The sequence below is a fragment of the Aedes albopictus genome, chromosome 2, assembly GCF_035046485.1.
Source record: "Aedes albopictus strain Foshan chromosome 2, AalbF5, whole genome shotgun sequence".
In the NCBI taxonomy this organism is placed as follows: domain Eukaryota; kingdom Metazoa; phylum Arthropoda; class Insecta; order Diptera; family Culicidae; genus Aedes; species Aedes albopictus.
This window is the reverse complement of record NC_085137.1, coordinates 363,247,909-363,268,376: the sequence shown is the minus strand read 5'-3', so window position 1 is coordinate 363,268,376 and position 20,468 is coordinate 363,247,909. Positions and strand designations below refer to the sequence as shown.

The 20,468-nt window shown below is 40.5% G+C and overlaps 4 protein-coding genes across 5 annotated transcripts; 3 read left to right on the top strand and 1 right to left on the bottom strand.

The window, feature by feature from the left end:
- The first annotated feature begins 703 nt into the window (after nt 1-703).
- On the top strand, nt 704-3,065 carry LOC109415871 (armadillo repeat-containing protein 6 homolog). The gene is made up of 6 exons (XM_062848918.1): nt 704-811; nt 919-961; nt 1,092-1,417; nt 1,635-1,813; nt 1,873-2,165; nt 2,223-3,065. The coding sequence occupies exons 3-6, from the start codon at nt 1,130-1,132 to the stop codon at nt 2,858-2,860; spliced, it is 1,398 nt and encodes a 465-aa protein (XP_062704902.1). The 5' UTR covers nt 704-811; nt 919-961; nt 1,092-1,129; the 3' UTR covers nt 2,861-3,065.
- A 3,488-nt stretch (nt 3,066-6,553) lies between these two features.
- On the bottom strand, nt 6,554-9,263 carry LOC109622626 (peptidyl-prolyl cis-trans isomerase FKBP8). 2 transcript variants are annotated; one of them, XM_062852899.1, is made up of 6 exons: nt 9,055-9,263; nt 8,220-8,896; nt 7,951-8,118; nt 7,801-7,890; nt 7,547-7,687; nt 6,554-7,290 (listed from the first exon to the last, which is right to left on the bottom strand). In XM_062852899.1, exons 2-6 carry the CDS (start codon nt 8,883-8,885, stop codon nt 7,186-7,188), a joined length of 1,170 nt encoding a protein of 389 aa, XP_062708883.1. In that variant the 5' UTR covers nt 8,886-8,896; nt 9,055-9,263; the 3' UTR covers nt 6,554-7,185. The 2 variants fall into 2 exon arrangements, with proteins under 2 accessions (XP_062708883.1, XP_029722438.2); XM_029866578.2 differs by having other exon boundaries at nt 6,554-7,272.
- Nucleotides 9,264-14,255: 4,992 nt separating this feature from the next.
- LOC109415873 (transcription factor BTF3 homolog 4) lies at nt 14,256-15,500 on the top strand. Its single transcript, XM_019689820.4, has 2 exons — nt 14,256-14,372; nt 14,448-15,500. Exon 2 carries the CDS (start codon nt 14,470-14,472, stop codon nt 14,938-14,940), a length of 471 nt encoding a protein of 156 aa, XP_019545365.1. The 5' UTR covers nt 14,256-14,372; nt 14,448-14,469; the 3' UTR covers nt 14,941-15,500.
- Nucleotides 15,501-17,620: 2,120 nt separating this feature from the next.
- Nucleotides 17,621-20,343, top strand: LOC109415874 (uncharacterized). The gene is made up of 5 exons (XM_019689821.4): nt 17,621-17,778; nt 17,842-17,954; nt 18,017-18,204; nt 19,265-19,947; nt 20,016-20,343. Exons 1-5 carry the CDS (start codon nt 17,711-17,713, stop codon nt 20,254-20,256), a joined length of 1,293 nt encoding a protein of 430 aa, XP_019545366.3. The 5' UTR covers nt 17,621-17,710; the 3' UTR covers nt 20,257-20,343.
- The last annotated feature ends 125 nt before the right edge of the window (nt 20,344-20,468 follow it).

Below are 20,468 nucleotides of genomic sequence, written 5' to 3'. Positions count from 1 at the left end.
TTGCACAGTACGTACGAAGTGGAAACTAGCCATAAATGGGTGTTTTTAAATGAAGCCGCTTGTGGAGTGACAGAGATAGCCGAAAAAATGGCAAATCCACCGCGTAGTGTGTAACAGTGTAGATGATCTTCGTACTTGCCACACATGTAACAAATGGACGTTACCAAAGCACCTCTCAGTTAATAACTGCACCTAGACATAGAACAAAGTGACTAAGCTGAGGAGCAGGTTTTGCCCCAGTTGGGATGTTACGCCAAGAAAAAGAAAATGCAATGGTAATGGCGACTACTTCAGCGACTTGAGCAGCCCGCACAGCGCTATCATTTTGACTTTGAGGATGTGAAGAAATAAAGGCTCAAATTTACCACTTTTTGCCACCTCAATTTTAGTGCTTAACTTCACAATTGCCGTTTTCGTAACATAATTTTCGATTAACCACCCGAGGCACAAAAAAAATGAAATATTTCACACATATTTTAGTGCTTGGTTTTTAGTGCCTGGCGAATTTCTTCTTGGATCCGAACGTAGATGTCGCTAAGGTAGGAAAAAATTTTAGTGCCTGGTTTTTTTAGTGCCTGACTTAACACAAGTGCTTTTCTCGCAAACCAAAAGCGAAATAAACATGAAAAGGAAATTGAGAAAAAAACTTTCTCGTTTTCTCCTCTCACTGTTTTCTTTCATTTGGAACGGTATCGGAATCTGGCCATCGCAGTGCAGTGAACGCAGTGAACCTTTCGTGTCCACACAGACAGTCCGGACAGGAAATCGTGAAGAAAATTTTAAGCTTTGTACCGATTGCATTATCTTTTTGTATTTTTGTATTTGTATTTATTAGTTACACGTAAACCCGGTGGATAAACCTTTTGTCAGGCCAAGGAATCTTTCTAAGAAAATTACGTTACATTGTATTGGATTTTGATAGTAATCTCGTATTATTTTCACTTATTACAGTGTCTGCAAGGTAAGTATCGTTATACATGAATCTGTCGTTGCTGCTGCATTTGCTTTTCAGATACTAACAGTACTCTGATGAGTCACATCCACGGGTCACCCACGCAATAAAAAAAAAAACTTGCGGCGCATCGTTTCAGGTTTTCCGTCTTCATCTTCACCAACCTGTGTCCCAAACATGGCCAAGGTAATCACCCAGGAAACTTTTGACGATGTGGTCAAGGAAAACATTGTTGAGTTTTCGATGTCCGTGGAGGAATCTCGCGAGGAAACGGTCAAACAGTTCGAGGCTCAGGGCATAAATCTGGCCAACATTATCAAAGACTTGAACTTGAACGCGGACAGTGGTGTTCCGCTATTGAACGAAGCGGTGGAGTGGTTGAAGAGCAACCAAGCCAATTTGGCTGGCGAAAACCAGGAAGATGTCTGCAAACGGTTGGGCACGCTAGCGACGGAATGTAAATTGGTAAGAATTACAAATGCTCGATGAATAAATTTGGCTTTTCTCGTAAAGCGTACTGAAAGGCTCGGAGGGTCGAGTCACATAAACCAATCAACTCAGAGTTGTTTTTAATCACCAGTATGTAGTCAAATGTAGGTGGCAAAAGAGTTGCCACTGCCATATAAAAGAATAAACAAAAAAAAAACATATTCATATGTGCATAATTCTAATCCATTTTTAGAGTGTTCCGCATCGTGTACTGGCAGCAAAACTGGGTGCCTATGAGATGATTGTCGAAGTCCTGGATAAGGAAAAGGAGCTCAACAAGGAAGTCATCTCGAAACTAGTTGCAGCAGCTAATTCTATCATAAATAAGCAGCCTGACATTTTCAGCTTCAAATCATTGGAAGTTGTTTCAAGGTACCCAAGACTATTTCGTAATGTTTAAAATCTTATGGTTTTTGTAACTTTTACTGCAGGTTATTGAAAAATGAGACCGATAAAACGATCGTTTGTGATCTATTGCGGTGGTTGCAGAAGGCATGTATCCTTCATGAAATGAACCGTCAAATGATCATGGAGGATAGTCCGACATTGAAGCATCTGAAGACACTTGTCGGGCATGATGAGTCGGAAGTAGTGAAAAATGTTTGCGCACTGTTCCGGTATCTTATTCTGGATGACGATATTCGCGTAGAGTTTGGAAAAGCTCACGAACATGCTAGAACGCTGGCTGTTGAAACCCTAACAGATATCACCAAATTGCTATTCAGTTTGTACTCCTAGAATTAGCATTGACCGATCAAAGTTCAGTTTTTTTTTATTCCAGAATTCAAATCGGATCAAGATCTGGTGTGTGATTTGTTACTAACGGTCGCTTCGTTGACCGTGCGCAATGAATTTTGCCAAGTGGTCGAAGATGCCGGCGGTCTCAAGTTCATCATGGATGCTATGGTAGAGTTTCCCGATTCCATTAAAATCCTTAGAGAGTCATGCAAACTATTGAAAGCTCTTGCTGGTAATGATTCTGTAAAGTCACACATTATTCAGAACGGCGCAGCTCCACTGCTTGAATCGGCTCTCAATCGGCACAAAGATAACGAGCCTTTCGCTCGGCACGCTTTGGTATGCGTGGCAACCTTAGCTCTGCGAGAAAAGGATAATAGCAAAGCTCTGTTCGAGACGGGTATTCCCGAAACCATAGTTCAAACGATGAAGATTCATCCCACCAGCAAAGTTGTTCAGCGGAACGGCGCCTGGTCGATTAGGAACATGGTTTCACGATCGCGTGACCAGTGCGACACATTCATAAGTCATGGAGCAGAGGATGTGCTGAATCAAGCGCTGACTGATCATCCAACTATTGCTCACGACGTTAAATCGGCTCTGCGAGATTTGGGTTGCAAGGTGCATCTGAACGAAGAATGGAAGGCTCAGTCTGACATTCAAATTAAGAAGGATGATTAATTCTCTTGATATTTATACGTTCAATCACAAAGACTTGTTATTCCATCGGAGTTTGTTTGCTGCTACTTTCACACATAAATCCTCATTGTTTAAAATAACCGTACTCACTGCCTTCATTAATTTTATTAGTATGCAACTACCAAGGCGACTACTATTATATAATGTACTTTATACCTATATAATACAAATGCACTTTATAACAGTATATGTGGATTAGTGAAGTAGTTGGATATCACAATTCAATAAGGTTTCGAATTTTTATTTTAAAATTCTCGATTCGGGCGCAAAAATCTCAAGAAGCAAGCTTCTAACAACAGTGCAGTTAGGTATTTTAGTTCTTGCTCATCTGTAATAAGCTTAAAATGAGAAGATTAGGTGCGCTGGGTTTGTTTACGAAGAGTCGGTCATTGTGGCGACCAGATTGGGTTTCTAACACGCCTGTCCTTCAAGAAACTTACATAGATTCTTACCACCGCTAGCCATCATGAATCATGGCTACAGGTCGCAAGCCCTGTGTGTGACCATACTGTTGGATTGTGTGGGGTATATATATTTACAAGCATTGCTATATGGATTGTTAGGGCTGACCCTAGGTCGGTTTCGACTGTACGGGCGGGGTAGTGTTTGTCTTATTTGTGTCGTGTTGTACGTGATTTGCGGCCCGAGCTGCGTGACTACTTGGGAAGTATTGTGCTCTGTAGTCTAGATTTTGGTTTTAAGGTGAAGCTATGGCATGGTGATCCCTGCCCTTCGGTTCAGAAAGGGGTATGGGCGCGTTCTGCCAACTTGGTCGAGGCAGATTTCTTGTGAGAACAAGTTGCATACGGACATTCAAAAGTGCCTGAACGAAAGATGTTGCTTGTGAGGATCACTTGAAGATCGGATGGAAGATCATTCTTTTTTTAGAATATTCGCGTTCGTCTATTTGTTGCTCTTCGTGTTCGTATATTTTAAGTTTCATCTTCAACTGAGTTTGATGAACGCTGCTAGTCAGCAGGGATGATCTTCGCATCTGCATCCGTTGAACCATTCTGAATGGCCGTCGTGAAAGTATCACCAAAAGCGCTACTAATATTTCTTTTATATTTTCATGTATCTGAGTATCATGAGTGATAGCAGTAAGCAGGGATAGCAGTGAAAAATGGAAGTAATGCAGTACGACGGTGGTGCGATGCTGGTAAAAAAATATCGCTGGAGATGAGCATTGTTGTTTCTACTCAGCCATGTCTAAGACGTGCTCCGAAGTGTCAGGAAAGGAAGCATGCATAAAGCACTAATCTATAAAATCCCGGGAAAAAAGTTGAAAGACCTTATTTCACGTGGAAATCCAGCGGTAGACAAGAGGTGGATATGGACGGGTGTCCGTTGGAATTGGAAGGACATTGGTAATGACAGAGCCGAATTTAAGAAAGCGACGAAGCGATTGTAGCAGGAGATCACATAACATAAGTGGAACTTCATGGACTGAGCGAAGGAAAAAGTTATATCCTTTTCCAGCACGCGAAACTGTTATATCTTTTACAAAAGGCATCGAACTGTCATTTATTTCGGTTAGCAAAAAGCATCTGATCCAACCAGTATTCCAGTTTTGGCAGAGAATACAGGAACGAAGATTGGCATCTGAGATATGCGTAAAACAAGCTGCTTGAAATCCACTTATTCATTTTGTCATAATTTTATTGAAATCTTCGAAATAACACATCCTCGTTTCACATATCGATGTCCCTATGTATTTGAAACTAGAAAACGTATTTTTCACTTTAGTTTTTAAAGTTTCATCACAATTTATATCCTATTTTAGATCTCCAAGTGCTGCCAGTCTAGATCTATGAGGTCCTTGTTTTACTTCACAGCAATGAAAAATGGTATACATGTTGAAAAATACCATAGCAATAATGTTATAACGCATTTGACATTTCGATGCCCTGTATACCAGTGTACGAAATCGAAAAGGCATCAACTTTTTGTGCTAGAGTTCCACTTATGTTATGTGAGGAGATGGTGAAGTTGGACTACGAAGACGATTTGCTAGAAACCGCAGACAGCAAATGACATAGGGTTATCGTATTTCAATGGAGATGGCGATGAGGAAGAAGCAGCATTCCAAGAACATAACCAACATTTAATCACAACTACCTACCACAAAAAACAACACGATCGAACGAAAATAGGAAAGAGCAACCCAGCAAAACCAGTATGTTCAAAACGCTTACCCCAAACAAGCGACCCAAAGGTAAATTACGTTGACCATTTAACGAACAACACATTCTCTTACAGCTTAATACACCACATCGATTTCCCACCTTTCCCAATCCTTAAGGTCACGCAAAACTTAAAAGCCGCAGAGCTAAAGAGGTTGCTATGCCTACTCCCAAATTCAAAGGTGTATTATGGACAATGCGAGTTCTCGGACTTGCATTGGAGACTTGGCCCTATGACCCCCTTGTGCATCAATAAAATAAAATAAAATAAAATAAAAAGGTGAAGCTATGGCATGGTGACAATTTGTGCTGGGGGGTTTGCTCGATTGGTTATTCACTGGTGGTGGCCAGTCGATCGACTTGTCGGCGCTGCCTCTCATTTGGTTCTTGGGGTTTGTGCTCTCGAGGTTCGGGGCATAGCTTCGTTGTATCTTCGCTTTAATACTAATATTCCTTGTTTGATTTAACACACTGGGCTTGGATCATATCTTCCAGGAAGCTTTGAAATCAGGCATATAGCCGATGTGCTTTGAAGTAATGATTGGAATAGCTGAATGTAATCAATGGCAAACAATTCTGTAAAAATCAGATCTTCAAGTCATCTGATATAGTTATACTGATCATAGTGCTGCGTAGTAAATCGAACATTTGTCGAAGTCATTTATGTGCCGGGGAAATATAATTCCAAGTTGGTGAGAATATTACAAACTGAGGGAGGGTAGTAGGCCTAGTCAGACCCCTGAATGGGCAATGTGGGTTAGTGTATGGGAATGCCATTGAAGGTTTGTAATATTTTCCGAGGCTTTCGAAATCCAACAGGGCGCGTCCCCGGGTTGTGGATAGGGGGAAAAGGGTGATTATTCGCATTTGTTTTGTAATCCGCCAATGTGATATTATCTCCTATGGTGTTGTAGTGCGAATGAATGATCTCATTCTATGGGAATTCGAAGCTTGTAATGTATTGTTTATTAACTTCAATTTTCTAAGCTTGACAAGGTTTTGAAGACAAACATGAGATGAAAGAATTGCCCAATAGGAAAGTCACATCAGCAAAGCTTTTACATATGCAAATGCTATCCATGGGGTCATGTCTAGCATTTAAAATGTATGGCAATAACTGGTTCTTACCTAGTAGGGGTACTACAAGACCACGCGGACAATTCGTATAAAGGCTTAATTGGGAATAATATACCGTGGATACACAGTTATGGATCACACACGGTTACGGATCAATTCGATGTTTACGGTCAAATGTCACCTCACTGCACAGCATGACATAACATAGCATAGTCTTCATAGCATAAACACTATACTATGCCGCGGCATGCCATGCTAAGCTGCAACATAGGACCGTAAACATCGAATTGATCCGTAACCGTGTGTGATCCATAACTGTGTATAGAGGAGTCACTAACGCGATACATTTATTAATAAATGCAATAAGTTTTAAAATTGCTGTGATATAAAAAAGGCACTACCTGTTTACAATCAGTTCATAGGTGCTGGAGAATATTTATTATACAGCTGTTTTTATTGTTTCGTAAAAAAAAACTGGAAAATCTCTACATGCATCACACGCTTACGTTTACGTTACATTACGTACTACACCTGCACTGTGGAATGACATATAACGACCCCAAGCCAATAAATCGGCTACTATACTGACATAAAAAAGGCTTTCTATAGGATGTTTGCAATGATTTTGTTCGATTCCTTTCGCAGTAAAAAAAATGTACGCGGCAGGTCGCTTCAGTTTTCGCAGGTTTACTTACATAGATAGTTCCAAAAACATAAGAAATGTTAAAATGCTACACCTTAGGATCATCATATTCTCTCCTTTGGAACTGTCTTTTCTCTGTTTGATAGCCTGTTAGTCATTTTTGATAGATGATTCTTCAGCAGTGCTTGTAGCGATGGGCATGCAGCAATTGATTGCCTATCTGAAAGGTTAACCTATCCATATTGGTGACGAAGTACATGTAAATGTGATGAATTCCATTTCACTGTTACCGACGAAAAGATTTCACTAAAAAAATACCTTCCCTACGTTCCGCTATTGAATGCAATTGCTATGTCCCTAGTTTTGAAATTTCGACGTCACGGTTCCGATGGTCCTGGTATTTTCTAAAAGTACCTATTGTTGTAACGATAGATGGCCACACCAGCGACGCCAATTAGAATCGATCCCATGAGGTAGCCCCACAGCTTGAACTGAAAGAAAGAGCAGAGCTAGGTCATATCCCACGGGACACGTGCGCAAAGAGAGACCCCGAAACCAACGATATGCATTGTTGACACGTAAGGCAATAGAGGAAAAGAGAAAGAAAAGAAGAACACAATTATTTAACCTCTAGTTACGAATCATTCTAACCTTAGAACTCGTTTCATGGAGAATTTGTCTTTGCGACACCTGGGACATCCCACACTAGATACCTAGCAACAACACACAGACCAAACTAATAGACTAGGAAGAACTTTTCTTTACCTTGGAAGTTTCGCGATTTTGAGTGGCCGGTGCGGATTTGGATTTCTGTTCCAGCTTCTGAGCGTGCCCCAGCATCTTCTGGTACAGGTCTTTCTCGTTGCGCGCCTCACGTTTCGATTTCAAAACCAGCTTGGAAAGTTCCTGGGGAAAGAAATGAGCAAATATTACTATAGAAAGTCTAATCGACTGATTGAGCGCAAACTTACACGTTGAAATCATTTTCTTAGTTACCGTGTTTGCTTATGGATACTTACAGACTGGATCAGCTTATCGTCTTCGTCAATTGTTGCAGCCTTTTGTAGGAACGATATAGCGCCTTTGGTATCACCTTTAGCATCAAGGATCTGCGAATGAGATATTTTAGATATTATTTGCCAATTTTGAAAAGATTGCAATTAAACTACCTTTCCTTTCCTGAAAAGGGCTTTCGCATTGTTCGGCTGACACTGCAGGACGTGTTCCACCGACTTCAGGGCAGCATCGTACGCAGCAATCTTCAACTGAGCTAGAGCCAGGTTGTTGTAAACCTTCATGCGATCTTCCAGCAGCTCTTGTAGCTCTGCGTTCGTTGGCTGTTTGTACACAAGAGAAATTATTGTTGAGTGTGATGATTCAAATGCTTCTGCCATATTATTATCGGAAAATTTGGTCAGACCACAAAAATCAGACATACCTCCAACTGGCCACTTTCCGTCGGATTTGTGATACCACCTTCGCTCTCATCCAGGTATTCCAGAGCTCTTCGGTAGCTCTGGATTGCCAGATTATACTCCTGCCGTTTCATCCAAAAGTTGCCCCTCAGGCGTTTCTTGTTGCCAATCTCCTTTCGCGCAGCATAGGATTTACTCTCCAGGTCAGTTTCCTCCTTGGTCGACACCAGTTCGACTGTGTAGGTAATTTTCTCGTTCGGGGGCACGGTTCTTTCCGGGTGATCCTCATCCTTCAGGCCCAGTTCTCCGTATGCGAATCTTGCGGCTACAATAACTTCCGCCTGTTCACCAACGTTCATCAGCTTCAGAGCCATATCCAGCCCTTGCACCACTTCTACATCGTCGATTTGAACCACACAGTCTCGCTCTTCTTCCACGATGGTTCCATCATCGAGCCGGCCAGTGTAGTTGATAACGGCAATGTCTTTGCTCTCGGGGCGTTCGCCTTGACCTTCTTTGAGTACCTTTTTCAGAAGTGTCCCGTTGCCTAAGATGTCCAAGTATTCCTCATTTTTGTCTTTCGAAGCCGTTTCCTGCTGGCCCGTGGAGGAATTCATTTCGGCCCGCTCCTGTTCATTGATATTGGAAAGATCTTCAAACGAGCTGCTACTCGATTTCTCCGCATCCATGTTGCGTCTCTCTGGGAAACATTAAATATATCATCCGATTGTTAACATTCTCGTTAATTTCACAGCATTTTACGATAACAATGACGTCGTCAATTTCTTCAAAGCCACCGAGATTGAAAGGTCTAGAAGAAAATTTTCCTGGTACAGATATGCCTATTTTCTTACTCACCGTGTTTGATCGTGGCTTTCTTCAATATATGGTAGATTCGAGCTGATTGATGATCTTTCACTCTGTATTATGTTCACTATTCAACCGTGAAATTAATCGTATTTCCAGAAAATTACAAAATATCAGCACGAAAATAATATTTTTTTCGATCCGACGTCGAATCTTCAAAACACGCACACACTCGATCGGGCTGCTGCTGAAAAGAGAGAGAACAATAACTTTGCAGATTGTCAGTTGACGAACGCGAATTTCATCGGACCCATCAAATGATGTCGGTGCAGGTCAATTGATATTTTCGGTGCGAAGTCTGCCACCGAGGCTCGTCTAAAATAAAAACAACGGCGCTACACACAAAAATATGTTCCCAGCGAATGAGTTTAAAAAACTCAAATTTAACTATAAACCCAGATTAAAACACTTCTATCGCGGAACCGCCAAACTACCCAAAATCGAGTTCTTTTGACGCAATCCCATAGTTCCGCCCAATAAGCCAATTTTGAGTAAATCGATTAAACTCACACTAGGTAAATTGCCTTTACCTCCAGCAAAAGAATATACTTAAGAGTAGGTAAATTCAACCCAAGACCCCCCCTCATTCAACCCAAATTTGAGTATACCTACATTTACTCAAAATTGGCTTATTGGGCTCAAGGACCCCCATTGGGTAGACGCATCTCTGTTTGTTTTTGACAACATCGGTGGGGGGATGAGGGAAAACAACCTAATTTTGGGTAACTAGTTTATTCGATATACTCAGCTTTGAGTAAAATCGACCCAAAAATTAGGTAGTTTGATTTCTCCGTGTAGATTGAGTTTAAATAAGGGCGAAAGTAACACGAGAGAGTTCTCTTCATCGACTCTCTCTTCTGCAAATTAAAGTGACAAGATCCAAATTCAATCGAACTTTTTTACACTTAGACGCTAGATTGCATCGCAACCTAGCGATTTATGGCCAAAAAGTGCAACCATACTTGCATCTTGTCACTTTAATTTGAAGAAGAGAGAGTTGATGAAGAGAACTCTCTCATGTTACTTTCGCCCTTATTTAAACTCAATCTAGACTTAATTTAAAATGAATCGCCGAGAATCCAACAGCTGAGAGCTCAGTAAAAACAGCGGTGCCATGGTCGCGATTGTTTTGGAGTCAAATTCGCAGATTGTTAAAGCTAGTATGACACTCTTTGACCAATGCCAAATATTTGACCACTTTTGACAGTTAAATTTTGACCAAGGTGTACCTGACAAACAAAAATATTTGTCACTCTCGAAAAACGAATAGGGACAAACAGAGCCAAACAACCTGCCAAAATTTATCTGTCAAAAGTGGTCAAATATTTGGCGTCTGGGCAAAGAGTGTAATACCACCCTAACAATGGTGCTCTACACGCTAAGGTCAGTTTATCCATAAATAGGTAGTTAATTTACGCATATTTGGGTTTTGCATGCATGGGTAAAATATACCAAGAAAAATCGGCAAAGTTTACTCATATTAGAGCAACATTAACGGCGGCTACTATTCGAGCAACCCGCGCAGCGCTTCCATTTTGACTTAACCACCCTTTTCCACACCGGTAGCAATCGAATTAGTCACCCTCATTCGTATCGGGAGGGCTGTCATATTCCCATAGCATTTTTAGCAGCGCAACTGTCCCGCTACTATATTTGGTCACCCACCCATAGCGCTACTATTTTGCGAGCGCATCCAGCAGCGACCGGTAAAGTTTGCTGCAATGGTGGAGGGCTGCCAAACGGGGTATAGAAGCGCACCGTTAAAGGTGCTCTTATAAGTAAAGTCGCTTAACTCAAATATGGGTAAGGCACTTTACCCATATTTGGATGAAAATTTGAAAACATTGACGAAAACATCGAGGAAAACATCAAGCATCAAAAAGCGACGAAGTTTTTAATTTAATTTTTTGTTTGCTCTTGGAGATAGTAAAAAGAAATGCTCTCTGGAAAATAAAAGATATCGGGTAAGTTAAACAACTTCTTTGAATACTAAAGGCACAGACAAACAGACGTCTCACTCTACCCACTTCTCATCGTTACCCTTTTTAACGGTTAGTTCAAATATTATGTAGTTCGCAAATCGCTCGGTCACGGCGCTCACATAGTTTTTGCTCCTGTTTGACGTTTGCTCGCTACCGCCACCTACTGAGTGGTTTGCGTAACACAGCCTGGTTAGCATTGGGCGATTATGTTTTCGTGACGATGATTTTTATCGCAATTTGTTCCAAGTGATACGTCTGTTTGTCTGTGCTAAAGGATTTATTTATTCGTGAATTTCGACTGGAATTTGATTTATGTTTTCGAACTGGCTTTCTCAGTCTAGGGAAATTCAAACGACTGGCAATACAAAACCAGTCGTTTTGGATTTATTTATTTTATTCTATTAATGGACACATATTATACCTAAATGATGGTCTCCAGAGCAGAAACATTCTGTAAGCGGAGCTATACCCGGTGTTCATGCTACCAAACCTAACAAGATGGCCGTGCAGCGAGACATCATTGGCTTCGGATACCAATACCGTAGAATTCCATGGGATCAACCGGAGCATTATAAATAAATAGACAACTGACGATACATTGGAACTGCTCAAAACGCGTAGAACCGGACAACCAAGCTTTTTTGCCAATGGCACTATCTTCAAGACAGCGGAACTCTCACCTAGATCGCTTGCTGTAGGCGGTGAACTTGCCTTGGAGCTTGCTTTAAAATCTGCAGGAAACACATTGTGAAAGTTCACCAGTTCCCCGGAAATCCTCCAAAGTCTGGAATATTGGTGAGTTATTTAATGCAACACGGTATTATTGGCGTCACTAATCGTAATAATATTTCAGTCGATCTGTTGCCTCCTAGCACGGGGGTGAATCTTCGTCACGAAAAGCACTGCTCGTTTGATAGCTCAACCACAGACAAACAGACGTAACACTTGCGAAATTTCAATCGACCACGCTTTTAACGATCATTTTAAATTTTCATAGTTGTGGCTTTCACAACCATAGGCGCGCGCATCGTTTTTCTATGCGTTTGACGTTTCACACTAGCGCCTTCTGTTGACGATATTGCACAACACAGTGATTCGTGCAACTTTTCCACCAGGTGGTGGTAGTGTGAACTGGGCGATGGATTTCCATGAAAATCATTCAAGGTGTTACGTCTGTTTGTCTGTGGCTCAACACTAGCGAACCTGGTGGTGGAAGTCAAGCTTTTTCCTACAGTGAGCATAGGGAGACGACGAAGCACGCTTTGATGATTTTTTATTTTCCCATGGAAATTCATTCCAATCTAGTGCTCCAAGTGACAATTTCACGACTTCCACCTCGAAACTTCAAATTTGTTCGAAGATACGCATCTGTTCTGTGCTCCTAGTGTTCTCCGACGCAACACCCTGCCTAAAGTATCCTCTCTGCTCTCTCTGGAAGGCGATTACCCAGTATGATTACTGCCGGGTGATAACAGTGCAGTGAAGGATAATAGCCAACGTTTCAGCTCTTTCGGCCACAAATAAGCAATTTCTTGCATTGCCAAATAAACTGAAGGGAACAGCATAACTCCCCCCCCCAGATCCTCGCCGAGATGATCAAAATACAGCGAAGACGCCGCATGAAGACACTTTTTATACAATCCACTTATCCGCGAGCGGTAATGGCGGCGGCGGGCATATTCAACCGGTTCAGATTTTGACGTTTCTTGGGGGAAAGTCAAAACAGTTTCATTCTCCTCCTCACCCCTTCTCCCACCGCTTAGTGGCGCCAACCGATGGCGATCCCCAAGAAACGTCAAAATTCGAATCGGTTAATTGTGCCCGCCGCCGCCATTACCGCTCGCGGATAAGTGGATATGTAAATACCCTAATAGAAAAATATGATAAAACGTGCTTAAAAACCCTTTCGGGCTATCATCTTCATGATACAGGGAATACTACAATCATTCACCCTATCAGCAGTGTATAATGCATTTTTATTACTTCCTATTTTTGTTGAAATTAATAAAATTTAATGATATCGATTTTTCATATTTTTCATTAAATATAAATAGTTCTTTCTGAAAATTAAATACAGAACATTTACTCAAATGTGTGTAACATTTACCTAAATTGAAAAACGCATATGTGAGTAAAATTCACCTATCCACTTATCCGCGAGCGGTAATGGCGGCGGCGGGCATATCCAACCGGTTCAGATTTTGACGTTTCATGGGGGAAAGTCAAAACAATTTCATTCTCCTCCTCACCCCTTCACCCACCGTTTAGTGGCGCCAACCGATTGCGATCCCCAAGAAACGTCAAAATCCGAATCGGTAATTTGATCCCGCCGCCGCCATTACCGCTCGCGGATAAGTGGATATTATTCTCTGACGCATCATACCCAAATATGGGTAATGTGGCTTTACTCATAAAATGAGGTTGTGCACTTTTCGCCGATTATGAGTAGACTTTACTCATATTTGGGTAAACTGACCTTAGCGTGTGCTGTCAGATCGGTGTAACACACTTAAAATAATTTACGCAAAATTTAATTAACATTTCTGGAGCTCGATTTGAATAGGTCGTATGTGCTTTTGTCGATTAAAAATTCGATCAGTTGGATTCGCTTATTATACCGTTGAAATTGAGCAAAGTTTATACATACAGAAGAATCCTCACAAAACAGGCTTTCTGTTTCATCATTAAAAGTTTGCAAAATATCTGCCATATTGCTACAATGACTAAAATAAACTGATCGAATTTTATATCGACAAAAGCACATACGACCTATTCAAATCGAGCTCCAGATTTAATGCCAAATTACATGGAAAAGATATATACATCTTAATGAATATTATTGGGTACACTCAGATATAAAAGTATACACGGAATTACAAAATTTTGACTTTGGCTCAAAAATCTGTATAAATCTGCATAATTTCTAAGTTTTCAAAACATCTGTAATTCTGTATAATACAGATTCTGTATCGGAAAATAGCCGTAAAAATAATAATAAGATTATTCTGTATGTGTGGCAACCCTGCCCACCGGTTGGACTTCAAAACTGGTAAACACTCAAAAAACAGCTGATTTGAAACATCTCATAAAAATTTAATGCCTTGAACCCCAGAGATCAAATTTGGAGATTTAATGTGAGCTTACCATCATTTGGATAACCTTACCTCAGTGTGTAGAACATCTTCAAGACTGAAATTGGCCACCGAGGAGCATCGCCGATCGCTTCACACTAGTCTAATTGGTCATCTCGTCTAAAGGTTAGAGAGCTTGCAGCGCACTCTGGCCGACTTCGCTCTCTTTGATCGAAATTTGTCAGAATTTTCACATGTGCGTTTCCATTTGGTCGGTGGTAAAAGTGTAAAAATTGTGCTAATAAAAGGTCTTTTCTCGGTCCAATTGTAGTGAAAATCATCTCCCAGCGACCATGAACGCGGAAAAGCTAAAGAAACTGCAGGCCGAGGTCCGTATTGGCGGCAAGGGCATGCCCCGTCGCAAGAAGAAGATTGTGCACACAAATTCCGCTGTGGATGACAAAAAGCTGCAGCTGTCGTTGAAGAAGCTCGGTGTGAACACCATCCCCGGAATCGAGGAGGTTAACATGATCAAAAATGACGGAACGGTCATCCATTTCAACAATCCGAAGACACAGGCTTCTCTGGCCACCAACACATTCGCCATCACTGGCCACAGTGAATCGAAGCAGATCACGGACATGCTTCCGAGCATCATTACCCAGTTGGGACCGGAAGGACTTAACCAGTTGAAGAAGTTGGCCAGTGCAACGGTGGCTGAGGATGATGACGATGTGCCGGAGTTGACCGAGAACTTTGAGGAAGCCTCCAAGCAAGAGGTGGAAAATATTACCCAGAAGGTGCAGGAGATTCCAGTTTCATAAATTGTCGCCCCCTCATCCTACCCCAGTCTCGCCTAGCCCCTACTGCGCGCCTCTTCGCTCCGTTTTCAACAAATATTAGTCGCTCCCATCCCCACAACGTCGTAACAAAATGATAAGGATGTGTTTTTTCTTTGTGCGTGCTGGTTCAGAGCTGAAAAGTTCTGCTCGTCGTAAAAAAAAGTGCACATCTTCACACACCACAAGTCAGTCTGTGAACAGCATTCAGGATTGGTCAGCAGGTAGCATTTCCTCAAAAGGCATCCCATTTCTCGCGTGCCATTTGAGCAGCAGCGGCAGCAGACGAGAACTTCATCCCTCTTGGAGCTTGGGCGCCGGTCAGCTTGGACGAAATCTCTCGCCGGCCAGTTGGAAATGGGAAAATCAATTTGCAAAAGTCATCTGCGAACACTCTGTGACTTGTACATAACAAAGAGTTAAATTGAAGATCAAGCTAACAGCAAAAAGCAGAAGAATACTTCGTTATAAAACACATTTTAATAAACAAAAAAAAAAACTGAATAAAGAGTAGATTTAAGGAAACATAAGGAATCCAAAAAGAATCAGCTTTTACAATTTGTTAGTGTTTCCGTGTCCTTCGAACTTCCATTTTCCTATTAGAACCATCGCAATTGGGTTTTTAAATTAAGAAAAAGGTATCGATTTTTTGATGTTATACGAAAGAGCACCTTTTTCTGAGCCACTATGATTTTTTTCAGATTTTTAGAGCTTTATTTTGATACTTAAAATTAATTTCAAAGAAATTTTTTGAAATCACCTTTTGACAGCTGGGTAACTGTTTGACAGCTCCACCCAGTACAAAATGCGACGAGGGGTGATTCGACAAATTGCTCCCATACAAACTTCAAATTGATTTTTAAATAGGTTCCCGGGCACCAAAATTCATGAAAATTTGGATTTCGGCTCAGTTTTGCAAGCAGATTCAGAATATGGAATCATCTCAACACCGCTAAAGAAGCCAATTGATTATAATTGTTTTGCATCGAACGCTGGCCATTGCACAATGGTCACAGAGACGTATCTAGATGGACAGAAATTGATGCGCCTAAAGTATGAGTTTTAGTTATATTGTGTTTCCGGGAAAAATTTATTCAATTTTTGGGCTTTTTAAATGTAATTATAATAATGTAAAATTAGGTGGACCCAAATAGTTCTCAAGATCACGTTATCAACAAGTTTTTCTGACAGAGCAATAAAATGTTCTACGAAGTTGAAAACAAAAATGCTAAATTTAAATCAACTTGTCATAGGGTGATTTTGGGATTATCGGCAGGTTTTGTCGACCAAATTGTCTGACGCGTAGTCAAATAACTCAGCTTGGTAGGGCAAGATTGTCAAACCTCCCATGACGAAGAGAACAAAACAGCCGATGATACAAGAGCTCCCCTATTACGTAACGCAGAATTTGACAAATTGGGACCTCTTTCCTCTCCGACGTAACAGTTTTTATATGCAAAATGATATTATAATAGTGATACGTAATTTGTAAACAATTCCTTGTCGAAGAAATCATACATATTTTAATTTTCTTATGGTTATGTCTAAAAATATGGAGACACTTTCTAGGAGACACCATAAAGCTAGGATTAAGTTAAAGTTGGTGCGGTAACTTTTTGTCCAGCTGGAAACGTCTCTGAAACCATTGTGCATTGCACACTTGTACTGGGCGTCAAGCTCTTTGAATGGAGTCGAGTACATTTACAAACTATGAACGCATACATTCATACACGTCTATATGTTAAGTGGCGGCGTTTGGCTGTGGCTGCAAACTACGTCGTCATTCTGCCTGTCCTGCATTGTAGAAGCACTGCTGCTGCTACTGCATTGAGACGCGAAAGAAAACGCAAACGACGATGTGTGAGCCAACAGAACAGAAGAAGAGGTTGAAGGCCACGAACTAATGACGGCCATCGAGGGTTTTTTGCCATTGATTTTAGGTTTTGTATGTGGTTAGACGACGGAAGCATTCGCGGTTTATCATGGATCAAATTTAAATTTATCGACTTTTCAAGCCTAACTTTATCACTCGCCGTATAAGTGTTTTAGGGGGTTTCAGTTTCGTTATTTCAAAAGTAAGCCTGTTTCATTCTTATTGGATTCGATAGCTATAGAAATAGAACACCTTGCTGAATGGAATATTGAATATTGGAGTCTTACGAAGAAATTTTACGAACGGTCCATTCAAATATTACGTAACGCAAAATTTGACCATTTTAGACCCACCCTCACCCACGTAACAACTTTTGTATGGAAAATTTTGAAATTTTGTATGAAGCATAACACAGCGTTAGACCCCTCCCTTCCCCTTCAGCGTTACGTAATATTTGAACGAACCCGCAGATGACTCATTCGGGTTACCAACTCATGCTAGGTATACATAACTAACTATGGAGCTTTATTGAATATCTTCTGTTACCGTGTGATAAATAGAATGACATTTTTTCCTAGAAAAAAATAATAATAGTTAGGTAAATTTATTCCGGATTTATTGATATTAGGTATGTTCTAAAATGTCTAATCCAAACAAGACTGAACAGAGAATACAAAAGTAGGTATAAATGATACATAAAAAGTTAAATCACTTTTTTTAGTGTTAAACTTTTACCGTGTGCAGAGCTTTCGCAAAAGCTTCTATTTGATTCTAGTACTTCTTTTTTGAAAACTCACCACCCACCACCCATTCCAAACATAAACAAACATCGGATGGACGCGCCGGCCGGGCGATCAGCGATTTTCTGATTGATGGTCCAACATGAGCGAAAGTACGGGTGAATCCTTTGGTAATTCTCCCTTTTTCCGGGACCCGAAACCACTACTGAGGTAAGTTGTCCGCCATTCAAAAGCATTCAAACTTATTACACCTTCCATTATTCTTGTGTCTAGTGGGCGGGACATGTTGCAGCACCATGTGGGAAATTATGATTTCTACACCCGAATTCGCCTTGTCCAACCGGAAGAGGAAATCGAACATCGGGAAAATATCACCAGAATTCAAGGTAAAATTACATTTTTAACCGAACTAACAAGATTGTAGCCAAAATTATGTGCTCCATTTCAGATGAATTTCGAACGGTTCTCGCCCAACAGCGTGTGGCCAAGGGAGAGGCTTACTCCGAAGGCGAGTGGGATAACGACCGGAAACGGGTGCGAATTCGCAAAGCCGTCGGAAAATGGCACATCTACGGTTATCAAGAGGACCAGATCCGCTACGTGGATGGCTATGAAGCTCTGCATTTGCTGGAGATGGTACGTATAAATGCGGGCGAACAATATTGCCACCATGATTCTTATGAATGATAGAGTGAGTAGGGTAAATCGGGGTAATTTGGCCATCCTAAGGAAAAGTCAACAAAAGATGCAGAAAGTAAGGTTTAAACTTCCGCACATTGTATGACCATAATGATTTTGATAATACTAAACTATATTGATGTGAAAATTTTAGTTAAATTGTGTTTACATGTGAAAAAAAGATTTTTGGAAAAAGCTGTGTTTTTGGGTCGATTTTGAACCGACGGGGTAATATGAGCACCCGGTTTTTGATAAATAATTCATCCCACATAATGAAATACAAATTTGATATGCGTCATTGTGCATCAAATCCTATAGTATCAACTTGAAATATATAGAAAATAAATAAGTTTAAAAGCTATCTAAGGTATTTAAACAAGATGAGTCTTATGTGGTGTTTTTGGTCTGCGCTTGTCGGGGTTATTTGGCCAATGTTTTTGAAAATTATTTTTCTAATTTAATGTGATCTTCCAGTACATCGTCTTAAAGTCTCAACCGTTTCAATATCAAGCCGGTGTTAGATCTGTAAGGTGAATTTGCAGAAATTACTAGATTTTATGTGTTTTTCATGAGGTGCTCATATTGCCCCATTGGCCAAATTACCCCGACTACCTCTAGGTACAACCATTTGGATTTATTTTTAATTTTTCGTTTTAAATTTGATTTCTTATTTTTAACGTATATGTCGTGTTGTGTTGTGTTCTTGCTACGTTTTTATGATTTTTAAAGTATTATTTAGTATTTTTCGGGTATGAATACCGTCAATCTTCTTATCAGTCCTGAATCGTCAGTCATGATTTGAGTTTTAAAAACAATATTTGGGCAAAAAAAATTAGAAAATGATAAATAAATGCTACTCAATTTATCTTATGCCAAACGGAATTATAAGACATTCTAACATTGTATAAAAAATAAGATTTATTAACTCCCATGAACGCTAATTGAATTTCTAAGAACGGCTATTTCCTCGGTTAAACAGCATCGATATTTGTCATTCCATTACTTTTTTTTTATTCAGAACAGACTCATTATCTTTTGGGATACAGTTATTATATCCTTGGAGCAGGCGTACAGCTTATTCCTCGGTTATCCTGACTCTCTGACTTTGGAACAGTACAAAGTCTACAGCACTATGATGAGAGCAGGTTTCTATCTGCTAAAATCCGATTCCAACCGAAAGTATCAAATCGAACCCGGAACCATGGAACGTGACTTGGATGAAGAGCAGGCATGCGTCTGGAGGAATCTTTATAGGATCCTGCGGCAACCCAACCCACTGGTTGAACAAAATGAACAAGCTGATCCAGCTTTGACAGAGAAAGTCCAAAAATCAATGCAAAGTTTCAACTCCATGATCGCATTGCAGTCTGGTTCGAATGATGAAATGGAATCAACCGACGGCGATGACAATACTCAAAAGCGCAAAACTTCGAATGCTGACCAGGAACTTCCCCCTAAGAGACAACGGACTGACGAAACTGTATCATGGGAACCTAAAAATGCTCTACAGTCAAAAATCGACAACTTTGCTGATCTTTTCGAAAGTTTTGAAATTGTTCATAGCACAATAGGGCCCGATGTTGAAGCCGTTGACTACGACCCCAACGTTCAGCTTCATTTCGATGTGTTCTTCAGTAGTGACGGAACCACATTTCGACGAAGTCAACCGATTATGCCGGAATACCGAATCATCATTCGATTGTGAGTGTAACCATCATATGGTGTATTGGATGAGACCACATAACACAAAAAAAAAATGTATTTTCCAGATCTTCCGAGCCGCTTTTGACGGGCACCGATATCGCATCATTGTACTATCGACAAGCGAAGCCAGAGGTTCCTATCCTTTTTATGCAAGTAGCGGAAACTTTATCGATACATTGTTTTATGTATAGCTTCTATCGTTTACCAAAGAATTTGGTAGTTATTCCTGCTAGACGGACAACTAAAAAATCCGATGATGATGTTGAAGAACTTGCGGATAGTGATAGTTCGTGCGAAGAAGATTAGACACGATTTTGGAGGAGATCAAAAGATGAACAAACAATTTGAAAATAAAGGTTGGATCTATGAAACAATATATTTCTTTTTATCAAATTTCTTGGAAAGATTATTGTTGTGAAACGTAATAACCCATGCTAGATAAACTTGATGTAAAATACTTAAAATGTTCATATCTCTTCCACCCTTTGTACGAGCTAGTAGTTATAAATGCGTAGGTT

What these genes read in the sequence shown, in the direction of transcription:
- LOC109415871 (XM_062848918.1), top strand. Translation starts at nt 1,130, where the DNA reads ATGGCCAAGGTAATCACCCAGGAAACTTTTGACGATGTGGTCAAGGAA. An exon ending in TCATTGGAAGTTGTTTCAAG is followed by an intron (nt 1,814 to 1,872) that starts GTACCCAAGACT and finishes CTTTTACTGCAG; the next exon opens with GTTATTGAAAAATGAGACCG. An exon ending in TATCACCAAATTGCTATTCA is followed by an intron (nt 2,166 to 2,222) that starts GTTTGTACTCCT and finishes TTTTTATTCCAG; the next exon opens with AATTCAAATCGGATCAAGAT.
- LOC109622626 (XM_062852899.1), bottom strand. Translation starts at nt 8,885, where the DNA reads ATGGATGCGGAGAAATCGAGTAGCAGCTCGTTTGAAGATCTTTCCAAT. An exon ending in ACGATAAGCTGATCCAGTCT is followed by an intron (nt 7,688 to 7,800) that starts GTAAGTATCCAT and finishes TTCTTTCCCCAG; the next exon opens with GAACTTTCCAAGCTGGTTTT. An exon ending in AAAATCGCGAAACTTCCAAG is followed by an intron (nt 7,291 to 7,546) that starts GTAAAGAAAAGT and finishes GATATGACCTAG; the next exon opens with CTCTGCTCTTTCTTTCAGTT.
- LOC109415873 (XM_019689820.4), top strand. Translation starts at nt 14,470, where the DNA reads ATGAACGCGGAAAAGCTAAAGAAACTGCAGGCCGAGGTCCGTATTGGC.
- LOC109415874 (XM_019689821.4), top strand. Translation starts at nt 17,711, where the DNA reads ATGAGCGAAAGTACGGGTGAATCCTTTGGTAATTCTCCCTTTTTCCGG. An exon ending in GACCCGAAACCACTACTGAG is followed by an intron (nt 17,779 to 17,841) that starts GTAAGTTGTCCG and finishes TCTTGTGTCTAG; the next exon opens with TGGGCGGGACATGTTGCAGC. An exon ending in CTCTGCATTTGCTGGAGATG is followed by an intron (nt 18,205 to 19,264) that starts GTACGTATAAAT and finishes TTTTTTATTCAG; the next exon opens with AACAGACTCATTATCTTTTG.